Source organism: Thamnophis elegans, chromosome 2 (genome assembly GCF_009769535.1).
Source record: "Thamnophis elegans isolate rThaEle1 chromosome 2, rThaEle1.pri, whole genome shotgun sequence".
Taxonomy (NCBI): Eukaryota; Metazoa; Chordata; class Lepidosauria; order Squamata; family Colubridae; genus Thamnophis; species Thamnophis elegans.
The window spans coordinates 11,526,604-11,553,886 of NC_045542.1; the positions used below are offsets into that span (position 1 = coordinate 11,526,604).

Sequence of the window (27,283 nt, forward strand, 5' to 3'; positions counted from 1 at the left end):
TGTGAAAGAAATGAATCTGAAAATCCGCATCATGAGCTTCAAGTTTAGATCAAGGCAGAAGTGTAAACCTCTCTTTGTGACCAGAGGTTCACTTTCTGTATTGGCTTTCCTTTTTCCATCTTGATAAGGGCTACCAGATCTTATCTACAAATATTCAGATGACTATTAGATGTCCGCAAAGATCCAAAACAGAAATTTCCCTCTGCTGCTGTCTACAGGATGTCCAGATATTTGCAATCTAGATTTTAGACCAGTGTTTTTACCTATTCCAAGCTTGCCAATATGGATTAGCAGCAGTTGTCCCAAAGGTGCTTTTTCAAGAGGGAATTGGACTTTTGATGTTTTCTCTGAAGATGTTCTTCTCATCCAAGAAGCTTCTTCAGCTCTGACTCTGGGTGGTGAAGAATGGAAGGATTTATACTCCTTGCAGACAGCTGTCATTTGCATTCTTGTAGTTGTCAAGGCCACCTGGAGGTTTATCTGTGTCGTCAGGGCGTGGCACGACAAAACTGCGCTCGACTAAAGCGCGTCCGATTAAACCGTGTTGCTGACGTCATCAACAGGGCGACAACAGCGAGCGCGGAGAAAGAAGGGCGCTTTAAATAGCGCTTTGAAAGCAAGCCGATTCAACTTAAGGTAAGGGTTAGCTTTAGGGTTAGCTTTAGGGTTAGGTTAAGGGTTAGGGTTAGGTTAAGGGTTAGGGTTAGGTTAAAGGTTAGGTTAAGGGTTAGGTTTAGGGTTAGGTTTAGGATTAGGTTTAGGGGGGGTGAGGTTTAGGTTTAGGGGTTAATTTTAGGTTTAGCGTTTACAGCATGCTTCTGTCTCCGCGCTGTTGTCGCCCTGTGATGACGTCAGCTACGCGGTTTCGTCGAGCGCGCTTTAGTCGAGCGCGGTTTTGTGGTGGAACCTCGTCAGGGTCACCTGAATTGTGCAAATGGGTGTGAAGCCTTCTTGGAACTGTTGAAAGGACTGTGTTGTAGACTGGAGATAGAAGATGTTACCCCCCCCCCCCCGGCACCCTGTTGAGAGAGGGGTTTAATTTTGACACAGATGGCCTCTTTGACCCCCTCAGGCTCCACACCAGTGGTGGGATTCAAATAATTTAACAATTCTCTGCCCTGATGACCATCTGGGTAGATGGGGCTTGGTGGTCATGTGACTGGGTGGGCGTGGCCAACTCAAGGTCATTCACGTTGATGGGCGCTTCGCCTTAGCTGTTACAATGTAATAAGGGTTAACCGGAGAGGCAGTTTCTGTAAGCAGGTCAATAAAGATTAGGCTAGAAACAACACCAGAATGTTTCCTTCCTGCCTTCCTTAGAGGATTAGCCCTGTAAAGTGGGGAAAAAAACAAAAGGAGATTTCTTCCAACAATCGGTTTTCTGAACTGCTTAGAAAGTTACCAACCGGTTCTCCCGAATAGGTGTGAACTGGCTGAATCCCACCACTGGTCCACACCCCTATTTAATTCTAATCAGAAAAAAAATCACAGCATTTATATTCTATTTATGGGGGCATAAACACGTTATACATTGAAAAACTGTAGAATTAGTGCCTGAGCAATCTGTACTTTTTAAGAATAGTATGGGCATTTTTGTGCACCAAATACTTTCACTTCTTAGAGAGGTGGGCAGTTTCCGAATCCTTCTTCACCCACCTAATATGCTCTGGTTTCTCTTTGTACGTCAGTTTCTCTCAGCCTCCAGGGTTGCCGGCTTTTGAAACAAGATAGAGAAACCATCTATCTCTGAGTGATTCTGGTGGTTTGCTAGCTTCCTGTTCAAAGAAGCCTTTACAACACGGAAGTTCACTTTGTGAAAGCCTTTGCAACCTGACAGGGCTGAGATGAGCCGAAGAACCAAGCCTGAAGGCCGACCACTCCAGGAAAATGTACCGTCCTGCCTCCTTGAGGATCTTGAAAACCACCAAGTATTCGAACTTTTGGGCAGGAAATGCACGGTAATTATCGTTATTATTCCAGGGAGGAAAGATCATGGCAGAATGTAAGCTATTCCATGAATGAGACAGAGGGACGAGCTTGTATCTGGGAAACTGGGTGATTATATGCTGGAATTTCATGGATGAATTAGGATGAAAAATAACTTGGAAGTTAGAGACCCTATGGGTGAATTGGTGTCTGATTTTCAGCATTATCTTCCTCCTACAAAGTTGCTCAATGGCAACTTAAATGAGAATGTGCTAGAAAATTAGCAGCATTAGCAGGATCATTAATAATTTGAAGTTAATATAGATCGGATTGGGTTGGTTTAGTGTATAGAGGGATTTTTCTTACAGCCCCTATGGCATTTACAGAATTCCAGTAAGCACGTCTCCTAAAAGTCCATTCCTGCTCATTACATATTTCAGTGTGTTAAATCAATCTGAATTTTACATTTTGGTCTGTCAATCAGTAAAAAAAAAAAATTGCCTCGATCAAATTAGCTGACAATGCATTTGATACAGATTGTGGAACCTTTGGGAAATTTCTCTTTGTTTTTAAATCCCCCCCAACTTCCATGTAGAAACAAGTGGAGGAGTTTGGGTTTTTTTTTAATGCTGAAAACAACAGCTTGGTGTGCATGCTGCCTCAAGGCAGGAAGTGGGGAGAGAAAACCACTTCCTCAAAAGGCCTAGCAAAATGCTCTGGCCATTAATGGCACGCTGCCAATCCTCAGGTGGAGTCATATCTCCCCTGCCCGTCCCTGTGTCTTGATGAAGAAAAGACTAGTTCAAAACAATGGGCCAGACAGCAGAAGAGGAAATAGCCTTGGTCCTCGACGAAGTTGTCAAATAATATTTCCTTTATTTTGAATTATTTACCACATCAGGCCCCATGACTGCATGACAAAATCAGTTTGAATGCTGCAATGTCCTCACAGTGTATTCTGGGAATGGCAGCTTTGTGGGTATGCTGAGAATTCTCAATTCTCGGTTATCAAAATATTAAATGATAAATAAATAGCATTACATACACAGGCACGCACCCCTCTCCCCCCCCTCTGAGACAGAGACAGAGAGACAGAGAGAGAGAGAGAGAGACAGAGAGAGAGACAGAGACAGAGAGAGAGACAGAGACAGAGAGACAGAGAGAGAGAGAGAACATCAGGATTAAGAACCACAGCCAGGAATAAGAACAGTTCAGCTCACATTTTAAATCAAAGTGAAATCATTCCATTAGCCTATTTTCTGATTCAAAGCATTGTTTCTTTTAGCTTCCAAAATATTCTGTTGATTCCGAACTATCAAAAAAATAAATATAACTTGGATCCTAAGAAAATGGATCCAGGTTTTAGGCAAAAAGTAAACTGAGTTAATTTTTGCCTACAGTGCTCCAAAATATGCCTCATTAGAGTTCAGCCTGGCTTACTTTCAGGCGTGACCCGTCAAAACCGCGGTCCACTAAAGCGCACCCGATTAAAGCGCGTACCTGACGTCATCAGCAGCGCGATTTAGTCTACCGCGGTTTTGTGGTGGAACCTCAGGCGTGACCCGTCAAAACCGCGGTCCACTAAAGCGCGCCCGATTAAAGCGCGTACCTGACGTCATCAGCAGCGCGATGAAAAAAATTAAAATTAAATTAAATTAAAATTAAAATAAAATTAAAGCAAGCCGATTCACATAAAGGTAAGGGTTAGGTTTAGGTTTAGGTTTAGGGTTAGGTTAAGGGTTAGGGTTAGATTTAGGGTTATGTTAAGCGTTAGGGTTAGGTTTAGCGTTAGGTTAAGGGTTAGCGTTAGGTTTAGCGTTAGGTTTAGGGTTAGGTTTAGGGTTAGGTTAAGGGTTAGGTTTAGGGTTAGGTTTGGGGGGGTTAGGGTAAGGTTTTCGCTTTAATTTTAAATTTACCGCTCACAGTGCGATGTTTTCGTTGCGCTGTGATGACGTCACGTACGCGCTTTTGTCGAGCGCGCTTTAGTCTACCGCGGTTTTGTGGTGGAACCACTTTCAGGTATATAAGCTTGCTTCTTAATGCTCATACATGCTCTTTTGGAAAATGAAGGTCTCTCCAAACATTGCAAAATGGAGAGAATGGGAATTGGGCACTGGAAGAAAGAAGCATTTGTCTAAAACAATATTTTGGATGATTGCACTCACTTCTAGAAACTATTCTTAACATCCCCATTCATTCATTCATTCATTCATTCATTCATTCATTCATTCATTCATTCATTCATTCATTCATTCATTCAATTTGTATCCTGCTGTAAGCAAAAAAAGACTTAATGTGTGATGAGTTGAATTTTGTATCCAAATCAACCAGTGTCTCTTATCTTGCCATTGATGTAGAATAATCTTTCTCATCCTTGGTAAGTTTAAGATGAGTCAATTTCAACACCCAGCATTCATCCAGCAGCATGCTGGCTCTGGAATTCTGGAAGTTGAAGTCAACATATCTTAAAATTGCCAAGGTTAGGAAATACTGATATAGAGCAAGCATTTTCTGAACTTTACTTAAACATCCTGTGTGTTATTCCCTTGTAATATTTGTTGCTGTACATTGTAGAGTTTCTGTTATGTGAAATTCATCATATTTGTAAGTGAATAATCTTCTCCCATTAACATTTTCTTGACAATCACATCTGCTTGAAAAGACCAAATCCCCAGGTATGTCTCATTTTTTATCCAATCGGATGATTAATTTGTAACCTTCCCTCTTCTGATAGACCCTGGTCACAACGGTGGTCCAACTCTTTATGGCTTTGCCTCAGAGCAGCAGAAACTGGTCCAAGCAGAGTTCTGGAGTGCTGTGTTTCGTAAAGGATGTCCCTAAACGTTCTTACTTCATCCGCTTGTTTGATCTTAAGGTATCAACTTTTTTATTCCATTGTGATACTTCCCTGCACCTCACTCTGACCAAAGATACAGATCTATTGTTCATTCATTGGAATGTTGTTCCCCAACATCTATTCTCCAGATGTTTTATTACTAGAATTCTCAACCAACATATTCTTGCTCAGAGAGGAGAAAACCAAAAGCCATGCTTTAATTTGCATTGTTTTCTTGCTATTTTCTGCTAGTTCTCAGATTTACACTGAATTAAGTAATATCCAGTAGGGATGATTAGAAAGTGATTGAAACAATCTGATGTTTTCTAAGTCAGGCAACAGAATGCATTTTCTTTTGCCAATCTGAGCAGGAAGCAAAACAACTTCTTGTTGTTTTTACTTGGCTGGTGCATTTCATTCAGCTTGCCAGTGACATTATTCTGGGAATACCTAATTAAAGGAGAACACCTCGTTGAATAACTAATTTTATGTGCTAATGAATGTATATAGGTATGCAGTTAGAAATAATCAATGCAATGTAATGCAATGTAATGCAATGTAATGCAATGTAATGCAATGCAATGCAGCGCAGCGCAGCGCAGCGCAGCATAGCATAGCACAGCACAGCACAGCATAGCACAACACAATACATTTCTCTATAGTGGGGAAGGACTAAATAATCTAATTTATGTGCCTGCTGTATACCATGCTTTCTGGACTATTATTGTCTATTGGGGAAAAAAAACCCTGCTCTCAGTTCCTTTGAGTCTACTTATGAGATTTGAATGGAACATCCTTTCACATACACCTTGATCCAGACCTGTGTCTGGTGTAAATATATACAGTAAAAAAAAACCCATGTTATCAAATCTCCTGAGATTCAGTGTAAGATCAGATCACTGAAATCTTGCAGATCTCAAGATCTTGCCTAAGAATGCTGAAACCTCATGAATTACAAAGAAATTTTAAATGTTAATTATGAGCATCTCTTTGGGTAGCATCCTTTGGAGTAATACCCACAAGAACCATGCATCTGGCTTATTCATCATATCTCAGATGTGTGTATTAATTTGTAGATCAAAATATGTATTTGGATAAGGACTAAGGAGATACTATTCATTCTCTACCTAGTGTTGAAACTGAAAGCATCTAGCACCATTCCCAATAGCATCAATCAGGCATCAGTGGTGGATTGCAAGAAGCATTCTTCCAGATACAGGCCACAAAATTAGGAGACAAAGAAACTGAGTTCTCCTTATCTAATATTTTTTTGTCCTCTAAACATCTAAAGACCAAATGGAATTACTTATCCGTGTGCCTTATTTCACATTCAATAGTAGGGTAACAGAAAACCATTATTGTTGGTTGCAAATTATGCCTGCATTCACTAACATCTCACACAAATATACCCAGATTTAAAATATTATACTCAGTGCTGATTATACTTAAATGAGAAATCACCAGGGAATTCCAGAACTGTAGCCTAAGTGGGGGGGGGGGGGAATCCAAGTGAAAAGACATGAGAAACCACTTCCATATTATTGCTAAAAAATTTAGGGTTGAGTCCATGTTGGTTGTGAACTGGAGTTTAAATTGTCTTGAAGGATACTTCATCTTTTTGACATGGTCTTAAGTAGGGAAAAGCAGTTTGTGAATTAATAAGCAACTTTGCCTATTATTTTGTTTTGATGCAGCAGCAAAAGATGATCTGGGAGCAAGAGTTGTACAACCAGATGGTCTATGTTGCTCCCACCACCTTTTTCCACACCTTTTTAGGAGATGTGAGTACTTGAATATGGGTGGGTGAATCACTATGGACATGTGTGGTCAGACTGACTCTGTGGAAGAGAAAAATCTAGAACAGAAGAATTCATGCTTTTAGAAAACCAAGTCTGCTTTTGCAGTCCCAAAGGCAATACTTTAAAAAGATATTATCTGAGTACAGTATTTTGTTAAAACTTTATAGATTGGTTAAAACAGGACAAAGAAAAAAAGGCCAAAAGAAAGCAGTAAACAACAGCAACAATAATGAAACAGAGATTTTATCTTCTTCCAGGAAATGTTTCTGTAGGTGTGTAGTTTCATATCTAAATGAAATATTAGCTAAGAGTTTCAGTAAAAGATGGCCATATTTCGTTGTAATCATCCACACATAATTTATATCTATAAGCAACTTACTGATAACATCAGGTCTTCTTCAATCCACTGAATAATTGGGGCCATGTATTTGTCTTTCCCAATATTGAAAGACCAAAAAGAAGATAGATCTATACAGCTGTTTTAAAATTAAATCTTTTTAATGCTTGCTTTAATGTTTTTCCATACTTGTGTTAAAAACGTATATCTAAATCCCTATCTAGAAATGTCTCAGTGAGGATTTGCAGAATTGTGATTCAGTGTGATGCCTTATCACATAGATGTTGTGCTGCATATGCTTGCAGGAGTGCAGTGTGGGACTAAACTTTGCTGATCAGCAAGAGGCACAATCTTTTCAACAAATGGTGGAAGAGAAGATCAAGAAGAGGACCCAGAGAGGTAGGTGGGAGGTCCCTACCAGGAGATGTAGCTCCGGGGAAATCTTTTTGTCTGAATCCCATTTCTTCAGGAAATATTTGTCCCCTTCAAAAGATTGCTTTGGTGAGAGACCCAGCTGCACCTTAGAAATTAATGCAAGTAAGGAGTTGTGTTTCTGGAAAAATATTACTTTGGGTATGGGTCTTTTCACAGCCTAGAATTTACAGAAGGGAAATTGATCATTAGATAGTATTCCATTTAAAAAATGAAAGCTTCGTTGCTTTTGGTCCCGGAGCATTCCAAATGCATTGTTAAAAAGAGAAAGGGGAAAGAAATTACAATGAAGAAAATTCCTTGTATTGGGAATGCAAATGCAATGCGGGCTGTTTTCATAGCCTCAAAATGTTTTCTGCAGAATTATTCTGAAATGTACGGTAGGCTAATATCTGTACAGAAATATATTAATTTTGCCTCCAGAAAAATATAAGTTTGGATTCTTTACCCCACATGGTTGTTTTGTAATGTTAGGATTTATAACATATTTAATCTTAAAATGATTTCTTCTTAACCTTCAGATCATCAAATTCATTCAGATTAAAAAGGGAGAAAAAAACTTCTCACCTGCCTCCCTACTCTTGGCAAATTTAAGATCATTGTCCTCTTTCACTGATACCTTCTTTAGGAGGTGGGATGAGGGGATAGAGCCTGGCTTCCAACTTGGACAGACAAATGAATTGAGCCCTTTATTAATAAGATGATGCTGTTGGGAACTTTTCACTGAGCTAGATGGTGTGAAGACCTCCCTCCATCTAAAGATGCTTCCGACTCTCCAGGACTAGGCAGATATCACTGAAAATAGCAATAGCTCTTAGACTTATATACCACTTCACAGAGCTTCACACCCTTCTCTAAGCTGTTTACAGAGTCAGCATATTACCCCCAACAATCTAGGTCCTCATTTTACCAACCTCGGAAGGATGGAAGGCTGAGTCAACCTTGAGCTGTGAACCTTGAACTGCCAAATTGTAGTCAGCTGGCAGTCAGCAGAAGTAGCCTGCAGTACTGCATTCTAACCACTGTGCCATCGCAACTCAATATAAAATATATATTTTATCAGAATTCCTATATAATGTTCAGACTAATAGGCAGGTTGGCAGCAAAGACCTTGATAAAGACTTGTGACAAAATTCTGTTCCCTCCCCTGCAAGGAAATCCAACTGTGCCCAAACTAAATGGAGCAAACCCTGTACTGTATCTTGATTCAGCCAGCCAAATCATTCTAGAAACTTGAGAGAAAGAGCATGAAACATTTTACTATTAATGTTCTATATATATATTTTTCCTGTTTGACAGATAACAGACAATTGCCACCGCCTCCTCCTCCAGTGAATGGCGGTATGTATTTTCTCACAATCTGTTATTTGCTTTTTACAATCAAGCTCCTTCCTGATGTGTATCAGCTGGAAATGCTGGGAGTAGAGTAATCCTTAACATCAGTCGGAAGGCTGGACAGAATTTCTGATAATAGCAATTTAGCTGTAAGTTGCACTTACTCTGGTTTGCTCTCTTTGGCAAAGAGAGTTCAAAATCATTGCTGTAATTACAGTGGGATCCTAGAAAGATTGATTTAGAGCATATGGACAGCTGTGCTGGTTATGAGAAGTTCTTAGCCAGTCCAATTTTAGAAAAGCCTATGTCAATGCAAGTAATTAGCCGCGAAGAGTTGACACTGAACTATTTACTGACCATCAGTCTTTTTTTGCTTTTATTAGATAGAAAATCAACTTTCTCACGTTCCCCACTTTCTGGAGTTGATATGAATGGTAAGCATCCTGGTAAAAAGTTGGGTTGCAGATTTCTAAGGACGCATATACTTTTTGTCATAAAGTTTATATTGATAGAGTATAAAAACACGAAGCAATTTTCCTTAGATTTGTGTTCTTAAAATGTGTTGGGACTATAGGAGTTGAATTTAGGATTGCTGGAAGATATCAGGCTGGGAAAAATTGACATAGAATGTGAAAATAAACTCAAAAATATACAATAAGAAAAACACTTAATTAAAATATTTCTAGTAAAAGAGTTTTTTTAGCTCCTTGAAAATATCTGAAGGGATACAAAAGGCATAGGAAACCCAAGAATCTCCAGATAATATTGGAGTTCCAGCACCCTTAGGAAGAATGGCGATGAGTGAAGGGGATGAGGGTTTAAGCATGTTCTGAATCAAATGCTGTTGGTTACAAATATGTGTGTGATTCCATTTTTCCATAAAACTGTTTTCTAATAGGAGCTCCCAGATTTGCTTAAATTCCACAATCAATAACGTAGTCAGGTTGAGGAAGGAGGGAAGGGAAGAAGGGAGGGAGGGGGAGGGAGAAAGGAAGGATGGAAGGAAGGAAGATTTTAGTGAGTTGTCAGGTGTTGTGATGATAGTTGGAAGGAAACTGATCATTATCTCATCCTTATCTTGTGTTTCCCAAAGGACCTTTCTCACAGCCAAATTCCCCTTCCACTCCACTGTCACTGGCAACCGTTGATATACAGAATCCTGACATCACTTTTTCCCGCTATCGTGGTCTCCCGGTCCCAACTGCAGTAGATAAGAAGAAGGGGAAAAAGAAGATTTCTAAGGCTGACATTGGTGCTCCTTGTGGATTTAAGTGAGTCCTTCTGGAGCTGTGTAGATTTCTCAGTTCTCAGTCCCTTTGGTGGGGTTCCAGACTGACAAAAGGCCAGCTGCCCATATTCACTGATCATGGAGCGCCTAAAAACTCTGCATTACTCTCTGTTTCCAAATTTAGATGGTCAACTAAGTGTATCTTTTCTGCCAAAAATTTCACTGGCCATGACATCGGTCAAATCCAGCTCTGGGATGGAACAAGAGTGATGGTCTTCACCTAACTGGGTGTCTTCTGTGATTCCTTTTCAGGCATATCCAGCACATCGGATGGGATCCCAGCAGTGGGTTTGATGTACGTAGCCTTGGCAGTTCGATTAGAAAAGATATGTAGTTTTGTGAGGTCTCTTGGATGTGGAATTAAACGTTTGAGTTATTGCAGCCCAATTGTTTTATGTGTGAGTTGCCCATTTACCCCATGCATGAATGGCAGTCATGAAGCGCTCTTAGTTTTTGCGTGTACGTTCAGTTTGAAGGTTTCATTGCACCCAATTGCTGTGCAACCATGATAGATTGACGCAAAAAAGAAGACAACGTAAAACTGATTTACAACTTAACAGGAGGGACTGCTCTCCTAAATACTCAGTTCAGTAGGGCAATTGTAAACCAGAGGTTTCTTTAATACTAAGGAATTTCCCTCGGTCTGTTAAGTAGTATTTAGTACAGCTGGTGCTCTTCATTTCTTTGGCCTCATTTGGATGCTGGAACAAAGGAAGAAAGGAAATAATTCATTCCTTTTCCCTCAGCTACTTTCCATATTGCTTCTTCCCTTCTATGAGCCATTTATTATTTTCCTTGCAGGGGTTATCTTTCACCTGCCCCCCGCCCGCCCAATAAAAAAACCCAACTGCCAGGAATTCTACATGGCAGTTTGTGTGTGTATATTGGGAGTGATAATGTAGGGGGAGACACTCTTGCAAAGTATGTATGTATATTTGTATGTGCTAAATATGACTCAGGTTTAAGAACCATTTGGTTACAATGGTTTGAGGTAATAATTGGGACTCCAATTTGGATTGAGATTGCCTTATCCCTCCTTGCAATGTCATTCCATACACAAAGCCGTCATGATATATGTGCGTGTCCTGGATCATTTTTACTATCTTAAAAAGGCTGTTGTTAAACTATCAGCCCCCCGAATACATGTTGACCTTTTTTTAATTTCAGTTGAACAATTTGGACCCTGATTTGAAGACATTCTTCTCTAAGGCGGGAATCAGTGATGCCCAGTTGACTGATGCTAAGACTTCAAAGATTATCTATGATTTCATTGAAGGTCAAGGAGGGTTGGAAGCTGTCAAGGAAGAACTGAGACGACAAGGTGGGTTGCTGGAGGAGAAAAATCTATGACTCCCTTTTATTTCATTTGGTCCTTTTTATTTCATTTGAACCAATCATTGGCTCCATACCCTGGTATTTATTAGTTATGCCACCTACTGAAAGTTGTGCATATCTTAGTAACTGGTCTGGGTTTGGATGCATTGATTGATTTAAGGAGGAGTAATTATATTAATCTCTGTAGTAAAAATAAAAAGGAATCTGTGATAGTTTAGAGAGCAATTTACTTATTTATTTTCAATTTATAGATATAAAATATTTAAAATAAAAAATATATTTTAGAACAGTGTGGAAATACTTATATAGAATGGTCACAATCTGTACTTTTTTGTAATTCCTTGGTATTTGGAATTTATCATTTTTGGGGTCTAGAATTACCTTAAGAAAGCCTAATACACATCTGATGATGTTTGTAGCCAACGTAGGCATGGTGCAACCAATTATTTTGTCTTTATACAGAACATTTGTTGTTCTTACTGATTGTTGTGTGATTTAGCACTCCAGTATCATAAGTTTGAATGTTTTTTTCCCCCCAGGTCCAAGTCATCCGCCACCTCCACCCCCATATCGTGCAAGCCCTCACCCCCCAACTAGTGGGCCAGGCCGCACTGGTCCCTTACCACCTCTCCCAGGTGCTCCTATGATATCAAATAGGGGAGATGTCCCTTCCCCACCACAACCTTCTAGGCCCCAGAGGGGACCATCTCCACGTTTTGGATCACATCCTCCTCCCCCACCCCCATTTGCGTCAGGCCCATCCCCACCCCCTCCGCCACCGCCACCGCCACCCCCACCTCCATTCCAGGATTCTGCACCATGTCCTCCTCCTCCACTTCCTCCTTCTGGAGGGCTTGGACCACAGCCACCTGCTATCCCTTCAGGGCGTGGTGCACTGCTGGACCAGATACGCCAAGGAATACAGCTCAACAAGGTGAGATGGTCTTGTTTTAAATTTTATTTACTTATTACTTTTATTATTAATTTATAGCAGTTTTCTAGTTATTTTGACCCTCAAGGCAGCTTACAAACAAGGTAAAATTACAAAATAGAAAACAATAACATAAATACAATAAAACTAAAATCAGCATTAAAAGTATATCTAAAGGTTGATTGTTGTATATCTTCGGGAAACTAGTAAATCAAAGGAATAACTGGTCTACATCTTTGCCTAATACCTAGAAATGGAATTGTATTTAATTACGGTAGTTTCTCTGTTGTTTGCAATCTGAGTTGATACAAGTTTAGCATGTTCCTGAGTCTTAAAAAATACTGAGATTACCATTTATATCCACTTATGTAATATCAATTTATACTAGTTCAGTTTTCAAGAAGCACAACAAGAACTGCAAATTCTTAGTAAGGGTTCTAGAGAGCTTCAGCATAGGAAGCCCTACTTAATACCACTAAACCCCTAAGAGACGTTGGGCCAAGTACTCTCTCTTAGTTCAATCCACCTCACAGAATGGTTCTTGTGGGAAAAATAGGAGGAATATTAGTTATGTTCATTGCCTTGAGTTATTTGCAAACAATAATAAATGCAGGATAAAAGTAATAAATAAATACATACATAAACACATACATATGTATGTTTCATGCATCTTAGACACCCGATGTTGTGGACTCTTCACCTTCCACGCAGAGTTCTGAAGGCCTGGTAGGGGCTCTTATGAATGTGATGCAAAAGAGGAGCAAAGTCATCCACTCTTCAGGTGAGTCTTGTGTACATCCATTCCATATGATATTTCTTACTTTCAGGCTCATACACTTACATATAATTTCTGAAGGGTCCAAAAGTTCAGAACTTTGTGGTTATTTAGAATTATAAAAACAAAGCAAAGCTTTGAGGAAGATCCAGTGCCATTTTGTGAGAAGTTCAACTTCCAAGTCAGGCTGTGTTGCCCTGGTGTTGGATCTAAAGACATGGGGATCAAGACAACTGAAATGAGTGTGGAGAGGGAGATTATCTGTATATGCACATATCAATATATAGCTCTGAGAAGCTGTTGTGCTGACATTCTTGAAATGCTAACCGGCTTTGGGTCCATTCTACTGTATGTTTCTGTTCTGCTGTATTCATAGATGAAGATGAAGACAATGGCGATGAAGATGATGACGATGAATGGGATGACTAAGCCTAGAAATGCACCTGACACCAAGCTTGATTCTTCTTTCAGCCTGTTGCCAGAGGCATTTAATCGGATGATAATTCTTCCCTCCCCATCTCTGCAGATACTTCTGGAACCCCAGTAAGGCAGAGGCAGTCTGCTTCAATGAGGGTAGCAAAGGGGTTATTTTCCCATCCTCCTTTTCAAAATCACTTAGGCCTAAGCATATTCTTCTCCCTCACCTGTGCACCTGGATGCCTTTGACAGTTTTAGAAAGTAAGGTTGTAATTCTATCTCTTTGAGCCCTCCAATTTTGACCATTCATAATCTTCTGCATTTATTTTTCTAAGAGTTGTATCATCTTTCAGCCAACCCTTTCCTGAACCTTTCTTTTGCTTACCTAATTGTGTCCCCCCACCCAAGTTTTGAAGCCCAAATGCAAGCATGAGAATGTTAAGAATGTAAGCAAGTTCTCTTTGTTTTTTGAAATAAAATCCATTGTATGCTGTTAACTCATACTGAAACTTTATTTAAATTATTTGCACATATTTCAAAAGAATCCATTGGCACTAGAAAGGGGAACTGACTTCTATTCTTTACAACATATGCTTATTTACATTTTACCAGCATGAACTGATATGTACATATATGCATAAATACACACATACACACACACATATACACACATACATATCACATATGTACTGGAAATTATAGCATTTTCAATGAATTTGGTTGAGACATTCCTTTCTTCCCAAAAGAGGGAGTGATTTGTCATTTCTCTCCTTAAACCAGCATTCTGAGGTCACATTACACTTACTGGTTTTCCAGTCACTGGATTTAAATTATCACACAAAGAAGAATTTTACTATACTACCTGAGGTTATAGAAACTGTTTTCTGAATGGCAACAGGTTTGGAATGGGGATTCTTGATTGAGAATAAGAGAAAATGGGAAAACTTCATTTCATGCACTGTTCAGGAAAAGAAAATGTACATTTATATGAATGTTTTTATTAGATTAAAAATAAAAAATCATTCTAAACTTAATTTGAGTTTACTTTTTAAAATATTGGCTGAAATTAAATTGTCAAATTTCATGTTATACTCTTCTGATATAAGATATTGACCATTTAAAAATAGTTGAATTGTAGAAGAGTTTGGATATTATTTAAGGCATTGGGGTGCCTTTATCTAGCTCCTCGCAGTAAATTCAGGTTCAATTTTTGAAATTTTGGCATCATAGAGACTATTTAGACAATGTAAACAAGCATTTTCAATTCAAATAAACCACATGCCTCAGTTGTTAAGTTGTAAAGAAATGCCTTTTTCAACCTAATATAAGAAAAGTCTTTGAAGACTGATTTACAACAGGATTCCATTTTTTCCCTACCTGCTACATGGCATTAGTCTTAGAATGCTGAATTCTTCCAGACAGCAGCTGAGAATATAGTAATTTATTCATAATTTTTTACAATTTAGAAGATCATGCAGTTCTATCACTGAATAGTAAAGACAACTATCCAATTTTACAGTGTGTAGAATCAGATCAGGGAGATAAAAAAACACAAAGGGTTAGAAATAATAACCCAAAGATCAAAAGGAATAGCAGGACTGGAGCAAGATTGTCCTGACCAGTTGAAAATGAATTACCCGCAAATATTTCAGTTCAGTGCCGGTTAAGACATTTTAAAAATGGATCTTGGCACTCATGAGATCAAGCTGGGTGGGACAAGTTAAGATTTCATAATTATTTCGATAATACATAAAAAGGAACAAACGGTTAGATATATAGAATTATTGAATGCAGAGGGTGAGCTCAAATCTAGTCAAGAGTTGAAGCAAGAAGGGATGGAAATGAACTGGTATTCATATGTACAGATACAATCTAGATATAATGAAGATAGAAAAACTAAAGGTCTCTATAATAAAATGACTGAGCTAGACAAAATTCTAACAGGTACCGATGAAAAAGTAATTAAAAAACTATATGGATATTTATTGGAGTTTAAATTGCATGAAGAACAAGTTAAAGAAACTATGATTGCTTGGGGGAAAAATTTTAAGTATGGGATTGATTTAGAGAATTGGCAGAAATTGTGGTCTCAAAATTACAAAATGACAATGTCTACTGCATATAGAGAAAACTTGTATAAGATGTTTTACAGGTGGCATCTACCCCCGACCAGAATCGCAAGAATGTTTAAGAATAAATCAGAAAAGTGTTGGAAATGTCACCAGATACCTGGCTCATACTACCACATGTGGTGGACTTGCACTGAAGCCAAAAGATACTGGACTAAAATCCACATGTGGTTGGAGAAAATGATACACAAACAAATAGACTTTAAACCAGAGGTCTTTTTATTGGGAATTTTACCAGAAACCTACAACAAAGACTTAAAATATTTGATTGTAAATGTTGTAACAGCAGCCAGAATTGTATTTGCAAAAAACTGGAAAAATGAAACAATACCAAAAGAGGAAGAAATCATTCGAAAAATAATGGACTGTGCCGAAATGAGTAAATTGACATTTGAAATTAGAGAGCAAGAGGATGAACAATTTTATAAGATATGGGACTTGTTTTATCAATGGCTAAGGGAAAAAAAACAAAATTTTGGAAATGAAAAATGATACACTCATGCCCTAATTGGAAAAAGTAAATGATGATATAATTATGCTGTAAAATAATTCAACAATGATATAAGGAAGTACTAATATAAGGTCTGGTGATATAATGTATAAGGTTAAGAATTTATTATAATGATATTTCGCTGCTGATAAGGCAATTCTAGTAGGGGAACAAATGAAAACTGGTATATATAGGCAGCGATGCCTTGTTGAACAATGAAGGAATAAGATCTCTGTTTGAAGGTATGAAATGCAAGATTAACAATGAATAGAAGTATATTCTCTGGGGGAAAACAATGCTAATGTTAACTGAATATATATGGTAGAAGGAAAATGAGACCTTTAGTTACATTAGAGGAAATATCTGAGATGGTAAACATTATTTGAAGATGTAGATGTTAAAACCACCGTAATCAAACGACATGCTGCATGTGATGATGGTTTTTTTCTTTTTTGTTTTTGTTTTGTTTTTTTCCCCTTTCCTTCTTGGACCTTTTTTTTTGTCCTTTTTGTCCTTCCCCCCCTCCCCCCACCCTTTTTTTTCTTTTTTCTTTTCCCCTCTCCTTCTTGAACCTTTTTTTTGTCCTTTTTGGCCTCCCCCCCTTCCCCCACCCTTTTTTTTTTCTTCCTCTCTCCCTTGTTTTATTTTGTTGTTTTTTGTTTTTTAAACCCTAGCTTATTGTGGTGCTTATTAAATATACAATAGAGAGATACGGGATGTATAAACTTAGTAGGGATGCACCTGTGATTAAACGACATATTGTATGTGGAAAAAAAAAAAAGATTTCATAATTATTTGAAGAGATGAAGGATGGGGAAATAAGATTGTACTATTTCACAAACTTTTAGTAACAAACACGAGTTGTGATGCAAAAAGATATATATGCATAGGATTAGGATTCTATCACTACCTCTGCTCCCAAAGCTTGTAAATAAACCAATTGACTATATTTCTTCTATAAGATTAAAAAAACACAAAATGGGAAGCAGCATTTCTCCAGGGCAGACTTCCCCAGTATGATTCCCTCTGTATGTATTGGATTATATTTTTACCAGTCCATTAGAATATTTAACTGTAATTTGAGGAAACAATACAAGTTTCATGCTAATACTGTGTGATGGCTTCAAATGGAATAAAATTACTTTAGACAACTTTATTTTTGATTTGAGGGCAAAAGAGGCAAAAGTAGTGGTACAAATAGGAAATGCCAGATTTAATGGGTAATGGCTTGAGCAGTGCTCTTTATTTATTAATTGCAATTTAGATATTTCCAGAGATTCTGAGCAGATTCCAGAATTAATAAGATAAAAACAAAAATCAATTCATGTATTCATAATCAGTTTGATGCACTACCATTAATGATAGCATGATCTTATTTGTCCCCAAAGCCTTTCTTGAAAAGCTGTTTCTTATATAGTTCATTAGGAAATATTCAGACTAGTGTAATACATGCAGCTCATCTGAATACACAAGTGAATGGAAATGCAACAGCATTTCATTTTTATTTCATTTCATTTTACTTTATTTGTATGCCGCCCTTTTCCCTGAAGGGACTCAGGGCGGCTCACAACTCAAGAGAGGGGAAAAACAGACAAAGTTACAAAACATAAAGACCATACACAAAAAAAGCACAACAATCATACCATTCGAAATGGGGCTGCAAGTCTTTAGCCCCAGGCCTATTGGAACAGCCAGGTTTTAAGGGCTATGCGGAAGGCCTGGAGGGTGGTGAGGGTACGAATCTCCACGGGGAGTTCGTTCCAGAGGGCCGGAGCAGCCACAGAGAAGGCCCTCCTCCGGGTAGTTGCCAGTCGACACTGGCCGGCTGATGGAATTCGGAGGAGGCCTAGTCTGTGGGATCTTATTGGTCTAGTGGAGGTAATTGGCAGTAGGCGGTCTCTCAAGTACCAGCATGCTATGGTGGGCTAAACAACGATGTACCAAATACCAGTATATTAATGTGTAATACTAAAATAATAAATGTACTATACCAAGAGTTAGGTTACACATTTTCCTGATCAAAAATTGCTCAAGATGTTAGATATACTCTGCCCATTGTCTTTGAAATTGTAACAATATTCCATGAAAAAATTGTAACTGCTCAAAATCTAACAGATTTGGGTTATAAAATGTAAGATTCAGTGGAGCCCTATGTGAATGTGAAATGTGCATTTACAGATCGTCGTCGACTTACAGCACTTCATTTAGTGACCATTCAAAGTTACAAAGGCATTGAAAAAGTGACCTATGACTTTTTCACACCTATGACTGTTGCAGCTTCCCCATGGTCACATGATCAAAATTCAAAAGCTTGGCAACTGGTTCATATTTATGACGGTTGCAGTGTTCCAGGGTCACGTGATCACCTCTTGCAACCTTCTGACAAAGTCAATGGGGAAGTCAGATTCACTAAACAAATTAGTGGTACACTAATTTAACAACTAGTCATTCACTTAACAACTGTGGCAAGAAAGGTTATAAAACGGAGCAAAGTTCACTTAACAACTTTCCCGCTTAGCAACAGAAATTTTGGATTCAATTGTAGTCGTAGGTTGAAGATTACCTGCATAGTATAAAAGTTTCTCTATTCTACACATACTTTATTTGCTGCTTTTTTCCTACAATATTATTTTGCTATCTGAGAAAACTTTCTGGAATCAAGTTGCTATCAAACAACTTTTATCTTTCATAACAAAACATAATTTTGATTAGATCTCTGTTCATACTAGGGAAAATTGTATTGTTCAGCAATGTGTACCTTTCATTAGTTGGGCTGAAACTGAGACAAGTACTATGGAGAAAAATGTAACTTTTAAAAATAAATGGATGTTAGAAAATATTTAATGATTGTAAAGAAGGGGGAAAAAAGGGGGCAACCACAACTAGCTATATAACATTTATTCCCTAACAGTCCCCAATGAAATTCAGCAGCACAAACATTTAATTAAATTAAGTGGGGTCTCTAGCTGCAAGATGTTTCTTTCTCCCGCCCCAAGTCTTGAGTTAGTCTTCTAAATTCATGGTTTTTCCATGGCTGTATGGCAAAAAGGAAATGTAGTCAGGAACAAGGGTTGGCATTTTAAATACATTCAGAAACGGTCTCATAAACGATTAGGATCAATAACGTGAACATAATCCGTCAACCCCCCTTCCCCTTGCTTATAGTATACATGTTTGTTCCACATCTTTTAGATACCCTCGTACTCCAGGGCAACTTTCAAACAAAAGCAGCTGTCGATTTGAATAATTCGCTTTCGCACCCCATCTCTATTTCGTATCTCCTCCTGTGCGAGCAAGAAAAGAGAAACGACTCAGAGACCAACGTTTCGAAAAGGCCAAGCTACCACACGCTTCAGCTTTGAACAGCGCTGGGAGGCGGTGCCAAAGTTTTACTTTTCCTTCGCGCCGAGCGGCAAAACCAGAACCTCCTGCCCGGCGGGAGGAAACGAAGCGAGTCAGCGAAGAAACCCCCGTGAAAGGCCTAGGAGGGTGGGGCCTAAGCGGGGCCCCGCGCTCCCCATTGGCCCGAGAGCCCGTTCCTCAAAAGGCGAAGCTTCGGAGGTTGCCCGGATCCGCCTCCAGCTCCCCTTCTTGTGAGATGAAAACTCTCTGGCGGCCTCGGTGGGTGGAGGGAAATAAAAAAAAATGTTCAAGATGGCGGAAAATTTAAAAGGTGAGCGAAACGAAGGCAAGAGCGCGCCGGGCGTTGAGGCGCGAGGCGGCAAGGATTGAATCGAGCGGGAAGCGGGGGGGCTGCCGCGAGGGGAGCAGCCCGTGGCCGCCTCTGACGCGTTCTGGCGGGCGCGTGGCTGAGGCGGCATTCGGCAACGGCCGTTGAGGGGGGGGGAGGGGGAGGAGGAGGAGGAAGAAGAGGAAGAGCGCGCGAGCCGGCGTACGTGGCGCGGCCGTTCGGTTGCCTCGCGCCGCGCCCGACTTGAGGTAAATGATCGCGCGGTGAGCTGAGGAAAAAAGAGGAAAAAGGACCACGAGAGAGAAGCGGGGATCCCACTCGCGCCGCGAAAGTCCAGCACGTTGACTTCCTACCGTTGATTTCTCCGCTTGTATCCCCGGCAATATTTCCTTACTTCGTTTTCAAAAAAAAGAACCCTTTTTTTTGCCTGGTTTGGCTCCTTCGTTTCCCCTCACCTGTTGTATACGTTCATCCTTGTGCTTCCCGTTCCTTAAGAACAACTTGTTGCGCGTAGTGCTCCCTTCCCGTCGAAGAGGAGCAGCAGCTCCTCTGCGGGAGGGAATCTTGTTCTGGAATAAGTTTTTCCTCACAGAACGAACTGACTGAAAGCAGTGATAATTTCAAGCTTCTGCCCTGTCAGACTGGATGCTCTCTTCCCTAACGCATATTTAGCCTGTTTTTCAGCTGGAAAGACTTCCAGAATGACTTTCAGATCCCTAATGAACAAGACAGACCTGTCATCGAAAAATCTGGTTTTTGTATGAAATGCAGGCTTTAGAAATTAATATAGTTTAGGCAGTGCTGCATAAAGAACTCTACTTTAGATTAGACTTGTAGATGCGGCTCTGGTAACATGTGTTGAGTACCCGTAGAACTGAAACCACATGGAGATGTTAAGAAAATCGGGATAATTATTTTTATTTTCTTTTTGTAAGCCGCTCCCAGTCCTTCGGGATTGGGCGGCCTATAAATTTTATTAATAAATAAATAAATAATTTAATTTTTCTTTTCTGTTTTATTCAATTTATATCCATGCATTTTAGTAGAAACAGCAAATGTATGCTTTTCTGGATAAACCTATGTTCGGTTTATCATTTTAGAATGCCATCTTACAGTAACTACTAGGAGATGCATGTTTTTTTTTAAAATCACCCTCATGTTTTGGAACTCTCTCTCTATGGAGATTTAGTCTGATCTTTTCCCTCCTGGGTTTCAAAACAGGGTTCCACCACAAAACTGCGGACAACAAAATCGCGGTCGACGAAAGCGCGCATTTGACGTCATCACAGCGCGACGAAAACATTGCGCTGTGATCGAAAAATGTAAAAATAAAGCGAAAACCTTACCCTAACCCCCCCAAATCTAACCCTAAACCTAACCCTTAACCTAACCCTAAACCTAACGCTAACCCTTAACCTAACGCTAAACGTAACCCTAATGCTCTAAACCTAACCGTAAACCTAAACCTAACCCTTACCTTTATGTGAATTGGCTTGCTTTAATTTTATTTTTATTTCAATTTTTAATTTTTTTCGTCGCGCTGTGATGACGTCAAATGCGTGCTTTCGTCGATCGCGCTTTTGTGGACCGCGGTTTTGACGGGTCACGCAAAACAGCACTTAAAAGACTTGGGTTTCTAACTTGCCCAGGATGAAGACATGCTTTCACTGCTGGGATGAATTGGTGGATACATAACAGTCTTTTGTTTTTAATCCTTTATGAGGCTGTTGAGCTTTTTAAAATTATTTTGTTTAGTGAGATTATTTTTATTGAAGTATTTTTCCTTAGGATGTTTCTGATAACTGCTCAAGTCTTGCGGAAATGAGTGGCCGAAAGATTTTAAATAAACGTAAATGTAACATACAATGTGTCTGTGTATTTACTATGTTAAATATAAATTGAATTCTATTGATGAGACATCTCTTAGTATATACACATATGGTTGTGTGAAATGACCCTCATCTTGCTTACATTTCAACATATGTACATTCGTGCCACTGGCACAAAGTTGTTCTTCAAAATGCAGTTGTCACTACCAAACTAGATTGCATTTTATAGCTTGTCCAAGAGTTTGGAGTAGATAACAATGTGTTACAGGTAATTATAATTTGATTTCAGCTTTATCCATCTGAAGCTGTGCTAGTAGTTCATCTAGTGATATTACCTTTGTAAAAAGAATTGGGATTCTGTAAGTGAAAAATGAAACATGAATGAAGCAGCTTGATAGTTTTGTAAATTAATTAAATCTTGATAAATATAGGATTTGGTTATTCTTATGCTAGAATGCTGAATTGGAACTAGAGTGCTGGAAATAAATTTCGCAAAAATTATATACGTTTGTCTTATTTTATTTGACAAACTTTCTAGGATATTAGCTCATTTTGGAAATTCCAGTGGTTTGTGAAAATGTTATGTACAATATAAAAAATAATTCTGAAAAAGGTCCCTAAAAAGATTTTAGGTTCTTTTTTAATAAAATGAGAAATATTTTTTGTAGATTTTAAATATGTTAGGTATCTGTACAAAAAATGACTGGGACTTCTTAAGTTCAGTTATTATTCTTCAGGATTTATCCTCCTTGCAGACAGCTGGTCACTTGCATTCTTTTAGAGAAGCATTGAACGCACTTGGAGGTTTATCTGCTATTAGGGTCACCTGAGTATTGTAAATGGGTGTTAAGCCTTCTTGGAACTGTTAAAAGGACTGTGTTGTAGGCTGGAGATGCTGGTAGATGATGTAGTATGATATCATTGTCAACAGGGAGGGATACGACAACGTTTATCACCAGTCTACAACATGGTTCTTTCAACAATTCCAAGAAAGCTGAATACCCATTTGCAATATTCAGGTGACCCTGATGACACAGATAAACCTTCAGGTGACCTCACACCTCTAAAAGAATGCAAATGACCAGCTGTCTGCAAGGAATATAAATCTTTCCATTCCCCACCATCCAGTCACATCTGAAAAAGCTTCTTGGATTAGAAACAAAACGTCTTCAATGAAAAACAAGAAAGTCCAGTTGCCTCTGAAAAAGCACCTTTGACACAAGTAAATACAACTTTTGCTGTGAATTCAAAGGTGACTAATCAAATGCAGCTATCTGCAAACATAAGCCTAGCAAGATTTACTTTAATAAAACTCTCTTAAGATTTGGAAATTGAACAATACAAAATCTAGGTGAATTTAAATTCTTAAATTCAAATTATTTAATTTTTACATTACAATTAAACACAGCTCATAATGCTTTTATGTCAGTCTACGTCATTTGGGGAGTCATTTTTTGTTACTCTAAACATCCACTTTACTGCATATCATCATTACATGAATCAATTTACCAATAAGTCCAGATGTTTCTTAACCCATTTGTATTTTAATAACTCTAGGGTACTAAAAATTGTCACATGGCTGTATTGAAATATTCTTTCTGCTATTCTCTATATCTCTGTAATATGTGTCAGGCTAAATATAAAGAATCTTTCCTGTAATTATTTGGTTAGTATGTTTTGCAGGGTTATTCAGATAACTTAATTTTTTTTAAAAAAGTAAACTATTTTAACAGTGAATGTCTACTCTTATCCTTCACAGAGTGTACTGTTTGCTGCAAGTCAACTTGGTCCAATCTCCAGGATCTTTGTCGATTGGAGAAGGTGTGTTGCCCTTCCTTGGGCATTACTAAAAAAAACCTCAGTGATTTTGAAGTAGAATATCTATGTGATTATAAGAAAATCCGGGTGAGTTTCTTGGATTTCCCCATAGTTTTAATCTTTCCTTTTATATGATCTAATCTTCACCAGGTCTCTGTTGACAGCGTACCTGTATTGACATTTTCATAATTTATACTTTCCTTCTTTCTGTTCTCCCCCTTTTAATCAGTGTTCTTTTCTTTAAGAAATTGAGAATGATAGGATGGGATGATGGAAATGCTATGTAGTATACCTGGATTATATCCTTGGATTTTTGTTTTAGTGAAGAAATTCTAGGAAATGTCATTTTCTGGGCTTTTTTCTAGGAAGAAAATTGTAAAATGGTAGACTTACAGTTTGCTCTGTTATTTTACTCAGGATGAGGAATTCTACCTGGTGAAGTGGCGGGGCTATTCTGATTCAGAGAATACCTGGGAGCCCCGAAAGAATTTGCGATGTATCAGTATACTCAAGCAATTCCACAGGGACATAGAACAGGCAATGATCCGGCGTGGTAGCAAACTCAAAAAGAATATGCGCTTACTTGATCAAGGAATTTCCAATTATTTGGTTCAGAAGGCCAAACAGAGGCGAGCTTTGCAGCAGTGGGAATATGAGCTTAATGCCAAGCGCAACCACAAGGGACGAATTGTGGTAGAAAATGAGGTGGACTTGGATGGGCCTCCCCGGGACTTTGTCTACATCAATGAATATAAAGTTGGGGATGGTATCACTCTCAACCAGGTGGCTGTAGGCTGTGAATGTTCGGACTGTCTGTCAGAAGCAGCAGGAGGATGCTGTCCTGGTGCTTCACACCATAAATTTGCCTATAATGAGTTGGGCCAAGTAAAGATCAAGGCTGGCATGCCCATCTATGAGTGCAATTCTCGCTGCAGCTGTGGTATTGATTGCTCAAACCGTGTAGTACAGAGGGGCATTCGTTATGACCTTTGCATTTTCCGGACAGATAATGGACGTGGTTGGGGTGTACGTACATTGGAGAAGATTCGCAAGCACAGCTTTGTCATGGAATATGTTGGAGAGGTAAGGCTGAGCCTGTATGATACATAAATTTTGTTGATTCTGAATCCAAATGGAATCTGCTCCAAATCATACCAGATAAAAATAGGTACGGTACTGTATAATTACAATTCTTTATTCAAAGCAAACAATCAATATTGTGCTAAACCACGTGACTTGAGGCACATATAAGAGTAATCTTTTAATTTCAATTTCCCATGAATCTGGGAAAAGATGTTTGATCTCATAAATTATATGGTTTAACTAATTGCAAAGAAAAGGAAAGTTAATACACAGATCTTGTTAACTAATCAGATATGTTAGCAGTGGAAAGCACTTCTGATCATGGTGAGTTGGGAGATGGTAGTTGGGAGATACTTTGGCGCCTCCTGCTGGATTTGTGGCATACAGAAGCTTGAATGGATGAAAGCAGCACAACAGACCTGTCCAATATGTTCATTTCATTTAAACTGTTAAAAGAGTTTGATCATCAAAATAAAGAATTTATATTCTAGGGGAATTTGGGAGTATTTTCACACCTTTGTATTAATCAACATGATAACACAAATACATTTAGAGTCTGTTAGGATATATTCAGCACAGCAAAGCAACTGAACACCCCACTCCCCATAGAAATCAAAAAATGCAGAGGGATAACAGTAGTATATGATAAGAATCATAAGCAAAAGTACTTTTTATTTTATAGATTTTAGATTTTTATTTCTTCCACATCATTTCCAGATTATCACATCAGAGGAAGCTGAAAGACGGGGTCAGATCTATGACCGAGAGGGTGCCACTTATCTGTTTGACTTGGACTACGTAGAAGATGTATACACAGTAGATGCTGCCTATTATGGCAACATTTCACATTTTGTTAATCACAGTGTAAGTGCAATAAATTAATGAGGGAGCCTTGTACTCAATAATATTCAGAGCAAGATTTGTTTCACTTTTCACTCAACCTGGCATTCTCTGCTTCCAGTGCAACCCCAATCTACAGGTGTATAATGTTTTTATTGAAAATTTGGATGAACGACTGCCACGCATTGCTTTCTTTGCTACTCGAGCTATCAGAGTTGGGGAAGAGCTCACCTTTGACTATAATATGCAAGGTAAGAAAGGAGAAATTTGGGGAGAATTTGAGATGACTTGCGATTTGCCATAGTGAACTTGGGAGATAAGATTTAGGAAATAAGTTCCTATTTTCAACTATTCTAAATTCTGGTTGGACTTATTGTTTGCTCTAAAACAGTGGTTCTTAACCTATGGTCCACAGATCCCTGGGGGGGGGGGGGCTGCAATAAAATCACAAGGGATCTGCAAAGGCATGAAAAAATGATTGAGAAACACTGCTCTAAAAGATTGTTTCTATATTATGTGCAAGTTGCTTCTGGTTTTTGTCTCTTGAAGTAATATTTAAGAGTTAAAGGAACATAATTTCAAGTTTAGTCAATGAGCGAATAAGTTTGTTATCAAACGAGATATCTTTTATGAAGTTTGATGCTAGATAAATGTCTTCCACAGTGGATCCAGTAAATGCAGAAAGCACAAGGATGGACTCTAATTTTGGCCTTGTGGGAAGTCTGGCTGGCTCACCGAAGAAGCGGATGCGAATTGAGTGTAAATGTGGCACAGAATCTTGTCGAAAATACCTTTTCTAGTTCTTTGCTAGTTTTTCTTGGAAGATGCCTGTAAAGCCTGGATTAGAAGTTCAAGCTGGCTGTTGAAAGATTGCAGACTGAGGCTAAGAGTCAGGAACTTACCTGCTTGAAGAACAAATGATAAACGTTTAGAACTGCGAGGGCAGTAATCCACATTTCTTGTGCTATATAACACTGACTTGGCTGCTTCTGATTGCCTGATCAGAGTATTCTTATGGAAACATGGGTGTGGGGCAGTCTCTTCAGTAGGTGGACAGGTTGCTTGACTTTATCTTGCTGCTGGAAAAACTACAGCATAGAACAGAACTCTTTTAATAAATCTGTGCTTATTTTATCTCAACTACAGCTTACTGTTTAAAGCCTTAAATGAAAGACAAGGAACAAGCTAATTTTTTAGGTTTTTGCCGAAGGACAAAAGAAGCACTTCCTTGCCACCTTACTAGTAGGTGGGAAATCAAAGCCGTTTTCTTCTCCCTGTGCACAGATTTTGCATTACCTCAGTGTGCCATATGACTGTTGTCCATCTTTACATAATTGCTACTTGAAGTCGCACTTAAAACCCATCATGGAGTAAAGCTCTATGCAATCTGAAAAGCAACAATGTCATATTTTTTAATTAATGCATTTGTTTTTAAAGAAAATGTTTTAATTTTTTTAATGGGTTGGGGCAAAAACTAGTTTCTGGAAATAGCTGTATTTTGGAATATGTTATGAAGTTCTTGAATTATGACTGCTGAACTGAATTAGTTGTCTGGAGTCTTTATTTTGTGTTTTACAACTTACTGTTCCTTTTTAAAAAAATCACTGCAGTAATAATGTAAAGATAATAGATTTTAGAAGCAGCTTTAGTCTAACAAATGGGGGAAACATGTAATCAGTTGCAAAATCAAATCATTGCTTTTGGGCTTCAGTTTTTATAAACATAAAAGATGATTTTGTGGAGCAGGAACATGTTTGGCACAAAATAGTGAGGGCTTAATCTATTTTGTTTTAATAATAAATTGGAATAACATAATTGGAAATGAATATTTGAGCCATTGAATCCAAGCCCCTGCTCAGTCCCAAATCAAAATGAAAGCATCCCTGACAAATATCTATCCAATCTTTGCTTGCATATATCCAATCAAAGGGAATTCACCATCTCCTAGGATAAAAGTTTTCATTTTTGAGTGCCCTTTAGGAAGTTTTTCTG

The 27,283-nt window shown here is 38.6% G+C and overlaps 2 protein-coding genes across 2 annotated transcripts; both read left to right on the forward strand.

Annotated features, from left to right (window-relative positions):
* The first annotated feature begins 1,704 nt into the window (after nucleotides 1-1,704).
* On the forward strand, nucleotides 1,705-13,908 carry WAS (WASP actin nucleation promoting factor). The gene is made up of 12 exons (XM_032212391.1): nucleotides 1,705-1,958; nucleotides 4,661-4,801; nucleotides 6,457-6,543; nucleotides 7,204-7,297; nucleotides 8,630-8,671; nucleotides 9,049-9,099; nucleotides 9,759-9,936; nucleotides 10,206-10,248; nucleotides 11,121-11,274; nucleotides 11,828-12,222; nucleotides 12,895-13,000; nucleotides 13,371-13,908. The coding sequence occupies exons 1-12, from the start codon at nucleotides 1,845-1,847 to the stop codon at nucleotides 13,421-13,423; spliced, it is 1,458 nt and encodes a 485-aa protein (XP_032068282.1). The 5' UTR covers nucleotides 1,705-1,844; the 3' UTR covers nucleotides 13,424-13,908.
* A 5,331-nt stretch (nucleotides 13,909-19,239) lies between these two features.
* Nucleotides 19,240-26,834, forward strand: SUV39H1 (suppressor of variegation 3-9 homolog 1). The gene is made up of 6 exons (XM_032210839.1): nucleotides 19,240-19,703; nucleotides 23,310-23,455; nucleotides 23,786-24,451; nucleotides 25,169-25,315; nucleotides 25,413-25,542; nucleotides 25,955-26,834. Exons 1-6 carry the CDS (start codon nucleotides 19,676-19,678, stop codon nucleotides 26,089-26,091), a joined length of 1,254 nt encoding a protein of 417 aa, XP_032066730.1. The 5' UTR covers nucleotides 19,240-19,675; the 3' UTR covers nucleotides 26,092-26,834.
* Nucleotides 26,835-27,283: the final 449 nt, after the last annotated feature.